General features: G+C 47.9%; 1 protein-coding gene across 4 annotated transcripts in view; it reads left to right on the top strand.

Moving 5' to 3' along the window:
* The window catches only part of WDR59 (WD repeat domain 59), a 53,925-nt gene that overhangs the window by 27,404 nt on the left and 9,406 nt on the right, over positions 1–17,115 (top strand). For 2 of the 4 annotated variants that reach the window (XM_071757071.1, XM_071757073.1), the window contains exons 15-20: positions 77–172; positions 1,542–1,698; positions 2,660–2,729; positions 3,035–3,188; positions 7,325–7,381; positions 13,873–14,006. In XM_071757071.1, the coding sequence (XP_071613172.1) occupies positions 77–172; positions 1,542–1,698; positions 2,660–2,729; positions 3,035–3,188; positions 7,325–7,381; positions 13,873–14,006 (668 nt within the window). The remainder of the gene's footprint in view (positions 1–76; positions 173–1,541; positions 1,699–2,659; positions 2,730–3,034; positions 3,189–7,324; positions 7,382–13,872; positions 14,007–17,115) is intronic. The other 2 variants (XM_071757072.1, XR_011728537.1) reach the window with 2 other exon arrangements.

The following is a 17,115-nucleotide window of genomic DNA, read 5'->3' on the forward strand; positions in this document are numbered from 1 at the left end:
AAGCTGCTCTGCAGACAAAAAAAGGATGTGGGGAAGGTGTGGATGGAACCATAACTGGGTCTTGTATATATTCCAGATACTGAAAGACACTTCTCTGCAGAAAGTGAAGAGGAACCAGAGCTGCCTGGAGCCCTGCCTACGTCAGCTGGTCTCCTGGCTGGAGTCTGTTGTGGTATGGAGAACTACCTGGGCTTTCTGCCCTAGTTTGTTGTCTTCTCTCACTTCCCACACTCCTGACTCTGCAGTGTGAGTCCAGCCTCATTAGACATGTAAATAGACCCCTGTGACTGGCAGTTACATTTTTGTAAGCACTCCTGGTTAATGTTGAGGAAAACTGGATTATTAGAAGCCTTTGGTTTCTGCAAATCAGGCCCTGAAGGTTTGCTGCTTTGGAGAACTCTGCATGCTCACTGATATTCAGGTTAGCAGGAATGGCTGGAAGTTGGGGCATCTTAAGTGGTGCATGGTGGCTTCCTAGCTCCTGAGTATATTTTGCTGAGTGCCTGGGCATGTTTATCATTTGCAGGAGAAGATAAAAGGGGCCTCAGGCAGCTGGTGGATTCAGTCTTGTCTGAAAGGCAGTGGCAGATGTTGTCACCTCCTCAGTTCTAGTCAGAGATGCTGCTAATCGTGTTCTAGGGTCCTTGTTTGCTTCCCTTGAAAAAAAATAAATGTGTGAAAGTCTGTTTTTTTCTGAAGCCTTGTGCTGAGGGTTTGTAGGGATGATACTGCAGATAAATCCAAGTCACACTCTGCCCTTTGCTGAGAGCTCTGTGGTACATATTCAGCATCTCAGTGTCAGGTATGAGTTCTGTGTGTGGGTGAAGTGTGCTGGAGTGTGTGATTTTAGAATTCAGGGGGAAAAAAAAATGGAGAATCTCCTCAGGTTTCCTTTCTGAGAGGTTTTCTTCAGGCTTTTTGTTCTGTGGGGTTTTTATGTTTGGTTTTTTTTGCTTTTTTAACATGGAGACAGTTCATTCTATTTGGTTTCAGCAGTAATTTTGTCAAAGAGGGAACTTTCTCCATTGTACAGAAATCTGACAGCTCATGCCAGGTCCTTTATAGAATTCCTTTAGACCTGTAGTGCTCTTTGTCCAAACGAATGCAGATTTCTGCCAAAATTCCTATGGATAGGCCTGAGGTCCTGCAATATTTCACACCACTTCCCCATTTCAAGACTCCCAACCTGCTTTTTGTCCTCTGCAGCTGTGTGTTGTTCCTGTTTAAAGAGAGACCTATTGAGGTAAGAGGTGGACCTCAGCTCCCTTGTCTTGTGAGTCACAACTTGAGTCTGAAGGTCAGATTTTCTGTACAGTTTCTCACTGTTTCACCTCCAAATTAATCTCTACATTTCAACATGACTGTGGTGGGAGAGGACTCTCTGGACTTGCCTTTGTAGCCTGAGCAGTAGCCACTTTTTGTCCTTGACCTGCTTTGGCTCCAAGGTCGAGCACCTTCACCGAGGCTTCTTGTGGCAGTGCCCCAGCTGGGTTTCCTTTCTGTGGCAGCAGGATTGTGACCTTGGGTAACTTCTGTTTCAGAACCAAGAAGACAGCACATCCAGCAACCCCTATGCTTTGTCAAACTCTGTGACACCTCCCCTGCCCACGTTTGCCCGGGTCTCCAATGCCTATGGCTCCTACCAGGACTCTAACATCCCATTTCCAAGGACCTCTGGAGCCAGGTTCTGTGGTGCAGGTCAGCCCCATCACTGCTGTGTTACAACACCTACCTGGGGAAGGGTTTGATATCTTGGGGGACACTTGCCTCTGGCTTTGGCCATTGTGGTAAATCTTTAATGATTGGTGTTGTATGTGGGATTTTAGGATCTGAAAATACAGGACTAGTTGAAGAGATGGTCTTTGGCTTGTAGCATGCCAGAAGCATTCACAGACCTTTTACCTAAGACTGGAAATAGCTGTTTGCCTTGCCTAGTTCTCTCCTACCAGTATCAAACTTGCTGGACATATTCTGGCTCTCAGCTTTTGCAAAATTACTGTGGTTTAGGGTTGAACTTAACCCTTGTTGAAGCCATATTCTTGTTACTAGCTGCTCTTCTCTCATCTGTACTCTGGTTTCCAGAGTAGCTTTCCTAAGGTCTGGTTTCCAGAGCAGCTTTCCTAAGGTCATTAGGAAACTTCTGAATGGGAGGGGAGGTGCAATCACATCCAGGCTTCCAGGATAGTATACAGTGCAAAAATTATCCTTAAAAAAACCCAGATTAAGGTCTGAGTAAGAGCTGTTAAGTTTCACTGAGCTGTTTCAGAGGCAAGCCTGTCTCCTCCCAACCTGGCTGCATCCAACTCTGAAGTATCCCAGTGCTTGTCAGGTTCTGGTGAAGAGTTAAATCATGAGGATGTATTTGCTCATTTTCTTTTACTGTTTTCAGTAAAGAAGACAGTAAAGAGTCTGTAAGCCACTTGAGTTGGTGCTTTTAAGCCAGTCATCTCAACAAAACATGCTCTTTAATGGGTGTGCAAGGAGTAGCTTTGGGTTGAGAAAACGAAGTACTTCTAAAAGCACTCAGGGTAGTGGATAGGACCCCCCCCCTTTGTACCTCTAATGAGCAGATTTCCTGATGCAAATTTCCTGCTGTAAACCACCCTTGGGTAATCTCCTTCTCCCTCCATGCTCTTCATGCCACCTCCTGTCTCTTCAGGTTACCTGGTGTACTTCACAAGACCCATGACCATGCACCGTGCCGTGTCCCCGACAGAACCCACCCCCAGGTGAGTCCAGGTGTGCCATTGTCAGGAGCAGGAAGGCAGCAGAGGATCATATCCTTGGCTGCATCTCCTGACCCTCAGGAAGCAGTGACCTGGAGTCTCAGCTGGGGGCTCCACATGGAGATGCTGGTCCCTGGGATCAAGATGCTGGTCCCCGGGATCCATGGCGCTCGCCTGACTCCCACTCCTGACACACCTGAAACACTGGCTTTGTGGAGGTGCCAGTGTGAGTCTCCAAGGCAATTTGGGGAGTGTAGGTTCCTGAAAGCAGACTGTAGGTTCCTGAAAGCAGGTCCTCTTGTTTGTAGGTCCCTGTCAGCTTTGTCAGCATACCACAGTGGGCTCATCACTCCAATGAAGATCAGGACGGAGACGCCGGGCAATCTGCGTTTGTACAGTGGGAGTCCCACCCGCAGTGAGAAGGAGCAGGTCTCCATTAGCTCCTTCTACTACAAAGAGAGGGTAAGTACCAGGCCAAAAAGCCTTTCCCAACACTTCAGCAACACTTTCTGATCTGTATTTCATATAGTTGTGAGCGTTGCTGGTATCAGAAGCTTCATATCCCACTTAAGAAGACATTGTGTTACAGACAGCCTTGTAAAAGTGTCACATGGGTTTATCTCCTATCAGAAACATCTTTTACTGATCCTCTCTAGCATCTGACATGCTTATTTTGTATCTCTCTCCACTGACCATCACAGCTCCCTTCAGTGCAGGACACTGTCTCCCTTTGCATTATGTAGTATTAAAATCTCACACTTCAGAAGTTGCAGTCTTCAGAGAAATACAGACAGCTCTGCTCTTCTCTAGACTTCCTGATGTGTGTAAATGCAAAGGGTTTTAGCTCTCTGCATCTGACTGATCATCCTCTCCTGGATTATGGGTTGCTATTGGGATCTTTGTCACTGACCTCTTTTTCAGGACTATTATAGAGTTATAAAATGGTTTCAGTTGGAAGGGACCCTAAAGCTTATCTAGTTTCAAACCCCCTACATGTGCAGGGACACCTCCCACCAGCCCAGGTTGCTCCAAGCCCCATCCAGCCTGGACTTGGACACTGCCAGGGATGGGGCAGCCACAGATTCCATGGGCAACCTGGGCCAGGGGCTCAGCACCCTCACAGGGAAGAATTTCTCCTCAATATCTAATCTCTTTCTCCCCTCTTTAGTTCAAAGCCATTTCCCCTTGTCCTCTCACTACATGCCCTTCTAAATAGGCCCTCTCCAGCTTTCTTGTAGGCCCCTCTCTAGGTACTGGAAGGCTGCTATAAGATCTCTATATATGGCCCTTTGGACTGTTTTAAACAAAAGTAATTCCTACATGATTCTCCAAAGATCTTGCATTCCACATGTTTCTGGATTAGGTGTAGCTCTTGCTGTTTACAAGCAAGGCTTTGGAGGAGAGTGGAATTCTTCCTTCTGGGATATAGTGGGTGAGAAAGACCCCTTGGTGACTGTAGGGTGGATGCTGGTTAATCCTGAAGCAGCAAAGGGCCCAGTGTGCCCAGAGCAGATGCTGTGGGAGTAACTGGCCATGCAGTTTGCTCAGAAACAAACTCCCTGTGCTTCAGCAGGGGATGAAATAGCCTGGAAAAATAGGGTAAGAGTTTGATTAGTTTGCCAGCTGTCTGTGTTGAGGGCATGCATCTGCTGCAGGAGTGGAGACCTTCCAGGTACCCTCAGCAAAGCCAGAAGCTGTTTGCACTCTGCTGCAGTAGAGCTTGGGAACTCCTATCCCAGGAGCAGAGGGAAGCTCAGAGCTTTGAGCTCTGATCCTTCCTGGGCACTGAAAGAGATCTTAATTTTCCAGTGGTGCTGGACAGGACATCTGACCCCTCTGGGACTGTCCTGCTTGTGTGACATGAGTTAGTCAATACACCTACCAGCCATGGGGCTAGCTTCTCCTCACTACTGCAAGCTTTCCCTACACACAGACCCCAGAAGACTTTCACAGTCCCCATTTTGGTTTGATTTTTTTTTTTTTTTTTTTTTTCCCTCCCCCCACAAACCTCTTTTTGAGAAGTAAAAAAATGGTGCTGCCTGGTACAAGAATTACATCCTGCTCTAGTCGTTGCAGGAGAGTTTTTTTAGAGCTACCTCTGTCCTCTGCAGTGTGCTTGTTTCTGAAACACTGCTCTTTAAGATAACAAACAAGGTTAAAAATAACACGTGGAAGCAGCCTGGTGTGATTTCATGTGACCTGTATCCCCAGCCCTTGTATTGGTGGCAATATGATTTATTTTTTTTTTCTGATGGCAGGGAAATGAAGAGAACAAAGCATGTGGATAGCCAGGGCTGCTGAAAGCCAGGGAAAATTCCTGTGTTCCCCTTCCACCTGCCAAGCTGTCTCCTCCTGTGCCAGGCTGGAAGAAGTGTTGGGGCCCTAGCAGGGAGGTAGCTCAAGTGTTCTTACAGATGAAGTAATTTAAAAGAACAAACACAAAGCAAACAAACAAAACCCAAACAAATAAACAAACAAAAAAGAAAAACAAAACCCCTATCTCTTCCTTCAGCAAAGGTTTTCTGATTCTTCAGGAGTTGATGTCATGGCCTGTCTTAGATGAATGCTACATATTTTTTAATGTCATTTAATTGGGAGGATTTTTAAAAGCCCAGACTCTGAGTCTAGTTAGTTCTTTGCTCTGAAGCTTGGATTTTATATTTGAATTACATAAAAATTGAAATATCTTTTGTGTTAACTCTCATGGTATATAACTTCAGCCCCAATTGAATTTGTCAATGATAACCAGGTATTTAAATCCCATGTAGCATCCTGCTATGAGCAACCAAATGAGATTTGCCTGTTGCTAGACAGGAAATATGTTGTGTTCCCAGAAAGGCACAGGAGCTGCTGAACCCAGCAGAGGTCTCCTTAGGATGAAACTGAATGTGGCACTGAGCCTTTCTGTGCTCATTTAAATGTGTGTGTATATGTATACACACAGATGCACACATTTATGTATCTAGCCATACATCACATGCACAGTCCTCATTTCTTCCTCCCTCTTTTTCACCCCCTCCCCACTCAAGCAGTCAGCAGTAAGAAGCTTTATCTGGTGCAGCAATACAATCAGTGGCATTCCAAACCTGGAGTCTCTCAAAGCAGTTGCCATGGCTGTAGTTTTTTTCACCCCACTCAGAGGGTTGTGTCAGTGGGGACTGGGACAGCTCAGCCTTGGCTGCACCCAAGTGGTGACAGCAGTGTCTTCATGCTACCCCTGGGGCAATGGGCTTGGAAATCACTGCTGCTTTGTGCCCCCCTGGCTGCAGCACCTTTCAGGCTTCCAGCACATGGGAGGTTGGGCTGACAGCATCACCTACCCACAGAAAAGCAGAACTCTGGAGGAGGGCTGAGCTTAGTTTTGCTTCTTATCATAGAAGCCTGGATTAGTTTGGAGTGGAAAATTATCTTTACAAGGTCATCTAATCCAACCCCCCTGCCATGAGCAGGGACATCTTCAACTAGATCTTCTCCAGTATACTGGGTTTCCTTCAATTAATAATTTTCTCCTTCTCTGGTGGAGAAACCTGTAGCAGGAGGCTTTCTTCCTGATGGTCCAGCCTCATCCCTTGGCTCCCTGACTGCCCAGTTCTCCTGGCAGTGAGATTCATGGGAGGTTGGAGGCTGAAGGCATGGCTGATGGTCCCAACTGTCTGTCATCAGCTGGAAATAAATGTAACCTGCACTGCACACAGCACAAATAACCCCTTTATTGTGTTAAGTCTTACAGATCTATCACAGAACTTTTTTGTGTGATCTGCTTTGAGAGATTCCATCTATTATTGCTGTGGCCCTGTCCTGAGTACTTAATGGGACATCTGCAAGTTCAGAGTGAAGCCTACTTTGGAGCTATCAGTCAACTTGATTGTGCACTCAACCTGAATGAGTTCCTCAGTCCATAATGACAAATTCCATGTGGCCCTGCCAAGTTGCAGGGTCTCTGCATCCCTTCTAATATCCTGATGTGGCTTTTATCTTTTAAAATGGAAGTCAACAGCTACAGCAGGTCCCAGTGAGTAAAGCCCTGGAGGATGCTGGATATTAAAGGGATACCTGAGTAAGCAGGAGTGTTGATTAAGCTTCCTGCAGATTTCTGTGCCCTGGTGCTGGACAGCTGTATTAGAAATTACCCCATTTTCATTTAGCTGCCTTCCTCTTCAGCCCAGAGGAGTTAAAACTGGTTTGAGTAGGAGCCTGGCATGTGGGGCACGGGGGTGTTGGCCTTGGCTCTCCTGTGAAATCATGGTATGAACATGGTTACATAAAGCAGTTCAGTGCTTCTTGCAGCAATCCAACACTGTGTGGAAGGCTTGCCTGTAGATTTGTGGTTGCCAAAGCCTTTCACAGAGGCTGGTGTGGGGCACAGACACAGCAGCCCTGGCTTTGCCAGCACCCTGGGTGACGTTGCGCGGGACGGCTGCGCGTGGACGCACACGGGGATCGTGGTTTGCAACTGTCCGTTGCCTAACAGAACGTTGGGAACAGTGTCTTTTACTCTGCTGGGTCAGGGCACTTTTCATTTCAGTTTATTTACCTTTGTCTTTAATTTTCTTGGTGTCTTTCTTCCCTTTTCCTGGGTATAACGTTTTCACGTGCAGATGTCTCCTCGCTCTGCCCGGCGGCGTTGGTCCATACAAGCAATTAACGACTTCCCGGTACTGTGTGCTGTGCTAATACTGTCCTTGATATAACCCTGTCTTCTGCCCAAGGGCCCAAGAATAAAATGCCACCTGCCTGCCTTTGAGTAACCTGCACAGAGGTGGGGGACTTGCACTCCACACAGGGCCCAGAGCTTCGGGAAGAGTGAACGCACATGTAAGCGGACGGGAGCAGACACTGGTTTGCAGGGTGCAGACACTGACCTGTTTTATTTTGTACATGTCTGGTTTACCTGGCCCAGCAGGCAGGAAAGGATGCCAAAGGGTAGTTTGAAGTGTTAAGATTGACCTCTAAGAAACAGAGGGTGCACTGCAGAGGAGCTGCATGGGTTTTGTGGATCGGCAGCCATCCGGTGCCACCCTATTTCTGAGGAAGATGAAGCCTTGCTGGAGAGGGAGGATGCTTGAGAGCTGTGGAAGGAAAAACTGGCTGAGGTGCTGCTGCTGATCTGTCACCTCATTAAAATGAGCTGCCTGTGTGCAATGCACCATAAAGCCTTATTTACTGGAGCAATAAATAGAATTTCCCCTTAATTTCTGGTAACCTCCCAGCCCCTGGAATCACACCATCCTACACTTAGTTAGAGTGGTTGTGCTTCCAGCCTCCCTGCCAGGTAGTCCCTGCTCCTGGTACCTGCCCTTTCCAGACTATTTGACAGGTTTTTTTTTATTAGTCAGGTCCACATGTCCCTCTAGATGGAACATCATTCATGTGAACTTCTTGATAACAGCATTGCTCAAGCTGTGCTGTAAATTTGGGCAATTACTATCTGATCACTCAATTGCCAAGCATAGGCAAAGCTTAGAAAACTCCATTTTAATTTAAGGATTATCTCTTTAGGTCCATTTCTCTTAATGTCTGAGGGAACAAGTGTTTTCTCACAGCTGCTGTCCCTCATGCTATCTCTTCATATGGCAGCAGGGAATAAAATAGAGTCCTGTAACACCTAATTTAACTCAGTATAATAGGATCAAACCTTCCTAATTACAACAGCTCTAAGACTGTACCAGCAAATAAAAGGTGAAAGAAACCAGAAGTAATTTACTTGACTCCATTGAGGCTTTTTGCAAAGAGATAATGAAGAAATGTGAGCAGTGCAGGCAAGAAATGAAGTTCTGTCTTGGATCAGGAGCAGACTGAAAGGAAGAAAACTAATTGAGGAACTTGCCAGCTTGTGGTGTGGTGAAATGTGGTGCACAAAGGGCCACAGTTTAATTCCCTTACATAGAAGGGGAGAGCAAGAAGTGATGCAGTAAAGTTATAACTTTGTGTAGTGTATCCTTAAAAATGATATAGGAATTAGTCCAAGCCTTGAAGGATGGATTGTGTTTGTGGATAACCTTTGGAAAAGGCTCATCACACTCTCTGAAATGGGCAGTAGTGCCCAAGGTGAGGGTGTGCATGAAGACAGGAGTGGATTCAGACTTGGTGCCTTCCTCCTGGACAAAAAGCTCAGCATTGCTCAGGGTACCTGGGGAAGCAGGAGCTTAGCAAGTCTAGAAGAAGGGATGATTCCTCCTCCTTTCTAGGTAATGACTGTCCTCCAATTCAGAAATGTCTGTGCTGCAGGGTAGGTGCCACCTATCATGGAATGGGCTGGGTTGGAAGGGACCTCAGAGCTCATCAAGTCCAACCCTTGATCCACTCCCCCCGTGGTTCCCAGCCCATGGCACTGAGTGCCACATCCAGGCTCTTTTGAAATATCTCCAGGGATGGAGAATCCACCCCTTCCCTGGGCAGCCCATTCCAATGCCTGAGCACCCTCTCCAGCAAGAAATTCTTTCTAATGTCCAACCTAAACCTCCCCTGGCACAACTTGAGACCTCTTGTGCCCTCTTGTCTTGCTGAGAGTTGCCTGGGAAAAGAGCCCAACCCCCCCCTGGCTCCAACCTCCTTTCAGGGAGTTGGAGAGAGTGATGAGGTCTCCCCTGAGCCTCCTCTTCTCCAGCCTCAACACCCCCAGCTCCCTCAGCCCTTCCTCACAGGACTTGTGCTGGATCCCTTCCCAGCCTCCTTGCTCTTCTCTGGACCTGCTCCAGCACCTCAATCTCCTTCCTGAGCTGAGGGGCCCAGAACTGGACACAGGACTCAAGGTGTGAATTTGGGGGAAGCTCTAAAGAACTATTCATGCTGGGGAGCTCTTCATTCAGAAGGGCCTCAGATTTTTTTAGTCCCTTTGTGTAAAGTACCTGGTACTGTGGGTGATGCTGGAAATAGTAAATGTTGATTATTGTGAAGAGAAAATCCAGGCAGTGCTGCATGCCCTGCACGGGGGAGTTAATCTGTAGGCAGCTGTTTAGAATACAGGAGCATAGCTTTCTACAGGGAGGCAGCAATTTTGAAATTCTATTTTTAAAATATTAAAAGTAGCTTGAACCTAACTTTTAGCAGGTTTAACTGTGTGGGGGTTTGTTTTGGGGTTTGTTTTTTTTTTTTTTTTAGGGCCTTATGGCAGCTTAATCTTGGGAGTCAAATCTGTTCCTGTCCACAAGCCTTCCCTTTGCCCTGCTAACACCAGTTGACCCTGAAAATTTTGCACATGCTGATGTGGAAGAGGCACTTCACATGTCAGGATGCTCCTTGCAGCACTGCCTGCCTCAGCAGGACCCAGGGGCACACACACCCAGCTGTTCAGCATCCTTTCTGAGCAGGCACGGGGCATTTTGTAACCAATTCTGCTGAGTATGCAGTGATGGTGGTGGTTGCTTCGAAGCAGTTGGTGGCTTATTCTTGGGCTGTTTGTTTCTACATGTAACCCATTTACTGCCATTGTTATCACTTCAGATTACAACAAATTGCAGCCTTGGGTATGGTAGTGCAGGTGCAGGCTTGCTTTTTTAGTCATTATTCAGTGCTTTTCCCTGCTGTCACCTCCAACCCCACGATTGTCATAAATGCTCTGATTTCTTTTCCTTCTGGTGCTCTGAGGAACTGATGAGCTTTAATTTGCCTATCACTATTTTCTTTCTTTTCTTCCTCTCCCCCAACTCTCAGGAGCCAGCTGGGTAGATGCAGTTCCTCCTTAGTGTGGATTCCAGGCTGCAGAAAGAGCCAGAAATGTTTGGGGCAGCACAGCAAAGCTGGGTCTTTGACCTTGAGCTGTCAATAGTTAGCTTGGTGCATGTTGATTTCTGCTTCAGCTCCAACCATTATGTTCCCTGCCTTCCCTTGTGACCTGTGCTCCAGCCCCTAGGTGGAGATGTGTTTTCTGACCTACCTTACAGCTCCTGAGCCTTGCTGAGACCTTTTGATAACACCCAGGAGCTTCTCCTGGGAGAGGAGGTGGAGCAGAAGGGAGAGAGGAATCTTGTGGTGGACACTGAGCAGGCAGATCCAAGCTTCAGCTCCTTGCCTGTGGTAATCCCTGTTAAAAGTGTTCAAATACTTCCCTGGTGGGAGAGCTACTGCTGCAGTTGAATGCCAGCAATTATTTGGTTCAAAGCAGAGTTTCTGCTCCCACTGGTGATGAGCTTTTCTTCATTCATCATGGTTCCTGTCCTTCTGGTTGTAGTTTTTTTCAGACACTTCATTGGTGTAGCTGAGGCAAACCTGAATTAGAGAAAACCAGACACTTTTGAACAGTGACTCCAGATGTGACTTTATTATTTTGTCACAGCTTGAGGGGCAGGAGGCAGTGGTCATGGATGTTGTAATACTGGCAGGGCACATGGCCATTGACTGACTCTACTCCAGGAGCTGCACCAGTAAAGAATCAGGGCTTCCCTTCTTACCAGTGCATAGGCAATGCTAAGAGGAAGAAAACAGGGTAAATTTTTTAAAAGTCCAGGTTTTCAGGGGTTCTTATACATGTAGTGTCTTCATTTGTCTGGTGATGTTAACAGCAAGCAGTGGAAACCATTCATGGGATCTCTTTTCCATCCTCATTTGTTGTCATTCTCAAAAAAAAAAAAAAAAAAAAAAAAAAAAAAGTGACTGAATTACCTGTGGAAAGTGGTATGTGTTGTCCATGCTTCTGGTCTTTGAAATGCCTGTTGGGAGCCATCTTCAGTCTGCTCTGGCAGAGAGCAGGAGCAGGTTGAATCTGTTCCCACTGACAGGGCAGTGAACCTGCCTTGGTCAGAGGGAACATCAGAGGGTCACCAGCTCTGAGCCCTGGGGTTATCTGGCTCACAGATGACTGGGAAGTGGCAAGTTGCTCCCCAAATTACCTGCCAAGCTCCAGAAGCCTTTAGTGATTGACCTGCAGAACGTGGCTTTGCATCTTGCAAGCCTGGCTTCAAAATGCCAGCACTAACAACAGCTTTTGTTGAGACAGCATTGTGAGAAGCCTGGTGGCCCTTCCAGGACAGTACCTGGTGGCATGTCCTTGTACTCATGGCCTGGTGGCATGTCCTTGTACTCATGGCCTGGTGGCATGTCCTTGTACTCGTGGCCTGGTGGCATGTCCTTGTGCTGGGGCTTCCAAGCTTTGTTCACATCCTGGTTTTGTGGCAGCATCAGCAGCTCCTCACTCCAGGAAGGAGACAGCATTGCCTGCCCTGCAAAAAGGAATCAGGTACAGGTGCCCACTGCTGTTTGGGAACTTTGTTGTAATGCAGCCCATGTCCTTCAGCACAGGGAGGGGAGCTGCAGGTTTAGGTGTTAACTGAAGTCTGGTAGGTGGTGGGAGAGCTAGAGCTGATCCTGACAGCTTCTTGGTTAGGAGCTGATGAACTGAAGGGAGTTTGGTCTCCCACCCAAACACATTCTACCCACCTTCCACCACGTGGCACTTCTCAGACTGATGTTGTTGAGAAATGCTGCAGGATTCTGCTTGGATGAGTTAGAACATGAGGGGAGGTGGCAGAGAATTAAGCCCTAGTCAGCCACCTCTTCCATAGCACTGGATGCTGACAGCCCTGTTCCCACCAGCATCTGGCACCTCTGGATACTGGGCAGCATGCACACTGCCAGTGCAGTGGAAGATCAGGGGAACTGGTGATGCTCTGTCATATGGGCATCCCTAGAGAAATCCACCTTAACCTTCCTGAAGTTGGAAATTCCTTCTTCACTGACTGCTGAGCCTCTGCTTGAGCCTCTGAGCATCAGGCACCGGCACCCAGAGTGAGCACATCCTTTAGCTTCTTGTGCCACGTGCTAGTCCTGTGCTCAGCATGGCAAGGCCTCCTCAGCATGATGTCCTGACCTTGGAAGGGAGATATTAATTTCATCAGGTTATTAATTTTGGGGTTTTTTTAAGGACATTTTGGTTTTCACAGGACTGCATGGTCATGGTCAAAGGCAGTTGGGCACCCAGCCATCCCAGAGCTGGCCGGACACCCTCAGTAGTGGTGACCTTGCTTGCAGGGCAAACACTTGCCCTTCCTGTAGCCCACCCTGCTCTTCAGGGGCACTGACAGCTTGGGTTTGAGAGCTCTTGCCTGCCTTCCAGAGCCATCAGCACTGGGGTGTTTTGCTGGCTCCTCTAAAGGGGCTGTTCTGCTTCAGGTAGGGGTGTAGGAAGCCTTGGGACCCCTTCCATTACAGTCCAACCAGGAGATGCTTCTGCATAGGAAGATGGGCAGTGTGTTAGGCAGAGGATGTGCCACAGGAGAGCAGCATTGGGTGCCCTTTGCTGCCCTGAGGAGCCCTGCAGAGCAGGCAGTGCTTCCCTTGGTGGAGCTCCAGTGCTGCTGTGCATCCTCTCGTTCCTCCTCCTCCTCACCCTCCCGCAGCGAGGAGCCAGAAGAAGCCAGGATCTCAGCCAAACACCGTGTGGTGTTTCCCACAGCCAAGCTAGCTTCATGCAGCTTGGCATTAAGGTGTCCTCTGTGTCTGTTACAGGGAGCATTTGGGAATACTGGTGTCTTGGTTTTGTTGCCCTGTGTTGGTCCCTTTCCTCTGCCCTCCCCGCCTTGTGCCACGAGCCAGCTGGAAGCATGGATTAGCTAAGGATCCTCCCTAGCAGAACTTAGGCCCTGCTTTAGCATCTGCCAGTGGTTCAGTTGAGGCTGTTGGTAAAGCAGGAGCTGGGAACCCAGTCCTGATGCTAAGCAGGGGTGTGCTGAAATGCTGGAACCAAAAAGAGACAGTGCCAGAGCTTGGCCTGAAGCTGAGGACAAGCAGAAGCTGCCTCCCTCCCGCACGTCTCTTTGCTGCTGTTGGCTGAAGTCAGCAGTGGTTTGTGTGCAGAGGGTTCCCAGACAAGGCCTCTAAGGAGAACAATAATTGAACTGTCCTGAAAACCTGCCCAGGTTTGATTGGCATCCCAGTGCTGGTTTGTTCTCTTATTGGCTTTCACGGAAGAACTCACAAAATGCTTTGAGTGAGTTTGACCTTGAGCTTGCTGCCTTGACCTGCTTTTCACTTCCTACAGATGGAGATGCTTGTTCTCCTGGGCACCTCGTGGGTGTTCTCCAGGTAACAGAGCCTTCTGAGAGGCAGGTTTGGGTGTTGCTTGCATTATTCCTGACCCTAGTGCTTTGTTCCCTGGCCCAGGAAACCTGCTGTCCTCCACCCCAGTAACATGTTGCCATTTGTTCTGCAGAAATCAAGGAGGTGGAAAAGCAAACGAGAAGGGACAGATGCCAACAACCGACCCATCAAAGCCGCAGGGAAAGTTATTATCCAAGATATTTCCTGCTTGCTGCCTGTCCACAAGCTGCTGGGAGAGCTCTACATGTGAGTACTGGCTGGCATCCTTCCCCAAATAAAATCATCTGGCTTTGGCATGGCTCTGCTTTAATCCTGACATCAGCCAGGCACTGATCTTCGAATGTTTCCACACCTGCTTCCTGTTCTTGCCATGCTGCTTTTTTCCAGTAGCCCTCTTTGCTTGTGAGGTGGTATTTGTCTCCTAGAAATCTGAAAAGTGTGATGGAAGAAATTTGTGATGGGGTATTTTACACAAAGCTTGAACTGGCCCTCCAGCATCGTTGCTTCAAGTCTTACAAGTTGAGGTTCTTGTCATCAAAAAAGAGAAATTACCAGTAAAAATTATTTTTTGGATCTCGTGTTGAGCTCCAGAAATACATGCACAGATTTAAAAATACCAATATCCACTGTGTTCTGTAAAACTGGTCTTAGCTCATAAGGCTTTTTAATTTCAGAAGCATTTGGAGTGCCTCATTCCCTTGGAGACTTGGTGGTACCTGCCACTGTCTGTACAGCAAGTTCTTCTGCTTTCATGGAAAGGATGGAGAAGTTCTGTGTTTTGGTTTGTTTGGGGTTTGTTTTTTTTTTCACAAGGAGTGTCTTTTTCCAAACTGTCTAATCCAGATAGCTACAAAATCTCTGTTCCTGATTTTTTTCTTCCTTAGCTTTGTTAATACTGTCTGGTCTGTCACAGTTGGCAGCCAGTGAAAGTTGAGGGAAGGGGCAGGCTTGCTTTCTTAAAGGAGAGGGAGATAAAAAGAGAGAAGAAATCTACCTTCTTAAAGGTATTAAAAGGAATTATGTTTAAAAAGACCTGCTGGACATTGCTTTCCCAGATATCCCACATGTGAACAGCCTGACTCTTTTTCATTTGCTGGAACATATTAAGCAGTACAGGTGTCCAGAGTCTCAGGAGGATTTCTGCAGATAAACAGGGAAGAACATGTGGTTTTCCTCAGCCCCAGTGTCTTGGAGCCTCACCAGTGGGTGCTTTGACCTGGTGGGGAGCAGGGGGAAGACCAGCCTGCTTCTCCCCAGTTTATCAACCTCTCCTTCAGGTCACAGCAGATCAACAGGCTGAGTGGGAACAGGACCATGTAACTGGTGGCACCAGCTTCTAGGGACAAGAACGAATCATGGCTTGGACCAGTTTGGTTTCAAGTCCAAGTTGGAGTTAACTTTCAGCAGTCTGGTGCAGTGAGAGGTGTCCCTGCCCATTCAGGGGGGCTGGAACTAGATGAGCTTTAAGATCCCTTTCAACCCAAAACAGTCTGGGATATCCTGGCACAAATTTGGTCTGCTAACTCCTTGGAAGCAGTGCATTTTAGAAACAATCCCTGTGAGTTTGGAGCTCACCTACCTGTGCTTAGAAGCTGAATAGTGGGAGTAGCCAGAAGGATGGCAGGATCACCACAGGATGAGCTGGAAGTTCTGGGCTGTTCCCTGCTGCCAGTACCAAGTTCATCCCCATCCCTCCCCACCTAATATGCCAACCAGACCTGGCTGGAGTTGACTTCCAGCAATTTGGTGCAGTGAGAGGTGTCCCTGCCCATGCAGGATTAGATGGAACTAAATAAGCTTTAAGATCCCTTTCAACCCAAAACAGTCTGGGATATCCTGGCACAAATTTGGTCTGCTAATTCCTTGGAAGCAGTGCATTTTAGAAGCAATCCCTGTGAGTTTGGAGCTCACCTACCTCTGCTTAGAAGCTGAATAGTGGGAGTAGCCAGAAGGATGGCAGGATCACCACAGGATGATCTGGAAGTTCTGGGCTGCTCCCTGCTGCCAGTACCACGTTCATCCCCATCCCTCCCCACCTAATATGCCAACCAGACCTGGTTGGAGTTAACTTCCAGCAATCTGGTGCAGTGAGAGGTGTCCCTGCCCATGCAGCTGGAACTAGATGAGCTTTATGATCCCTTTCAACCCCAAAACAGTCTGGGATATCCTGGCACAAATTTGGTCTGCTAATTCCTTGGAAGCAGTGCATTTTAGAAGCAATCCCTGTGAGTTTGGAGCTCACCTACCTGTGCTTAAAGCTGAATAGTGGGAGTAGCCAGAAGAATGGCAGGATCACCACAGGATGATCTGGAAGTTCTGGGCTGTTCCCTGCTGCCAGTACCACGTTCATCCCCATCCCTCCCCACCTAATATGCCAACCAGACCTGGTTGGAGTTGACTTCCAGCAATCTGATGCAGTGAGAGGTGTCCCTGCCCATGCAGGGGGGCTGGAACTAGATGAGCTTTAAGATCCCTTTCAACCCAAAACAGTCTGGGATATCCTGGCACAAATGTGGTCTGCTAACTCCTTGGAAGCAGTGCATCTTAGAAGCAATCCCTGTGAGTTTGGAGCTCACCTACCTGTGCTTAGAAGCTGAATAGTGGGAGTAGCCAGAAGGATGGCAGGATCACCACAGGATGATCTGGAAGTTCTGGGCTGCTCCCTGCTGCCAGTACCACGTTCATCCCCATCCCTCCCCACCTAATATGCCAACCAGACCTGGTTGGAGTTAACTTCCAGCAATCTGATGCAGTGAGAGGTGTCCCTGCCCATGCAGGATTAGATGGAACTAAATAAGCTTTAAGATCCCTTTCAACCCAAAACAGTCTGGGATATCCTGGCACAAATTTGGTCTGCTAATTCCTTGGAAGCAGTGCATTTTAGAAGCAATCCCTATAAGTTTGGAGCTCACCTACATGTGCTTAAAGCTGAATAGTGGGAGTAGCCAGAAGGATGGCAGGATCACCACAGGCTCACACTGCTCTGGAAGTTCTGGGCTGCTCCCTGCTGCCAGTACCACGTTCATCCCCATCCCTCCCCACCTAATATGCCAACCAGACCTGGTTGGAGTTAACTTCCAGCAATCTGGTGCAGTGAGAGGTGTCCCTGCCCATGCAGCTGGAACTAGATGAGCTTTATGATCCCTTTCAACCCCAAAACAGTCTGGGATATCCTGGCACAAATTTGGTCTGCTAACTCCTTGGAAGCAGTGCATTTTAGAAACAATCCCTGTGAGTTTGGAGCTCACCTACCTGTGCTTAGAAGCTGAATAGTGGGAGTAGCCAGAAGGATGGCAGGATCACCACAGGATGATCTGGAAGTTCTGGGCTGCTCCCTGCTGCCAGTACCACGTTC

Source organism: Heliangelus exortis, chromosome 13 (assembly GCF_036169615.1).
Source record: "Heliangelus exortis chromosome 13, bHelExo1.hap1, whole genome shotgun sequence".
In the NCBI taxonomy this organism is placed as follows: Eukaryota; Metazoa; Chordata; class Aves; order Apodiformes; family Trochilidae; genus Heliangelus; species Heliangelus exortis.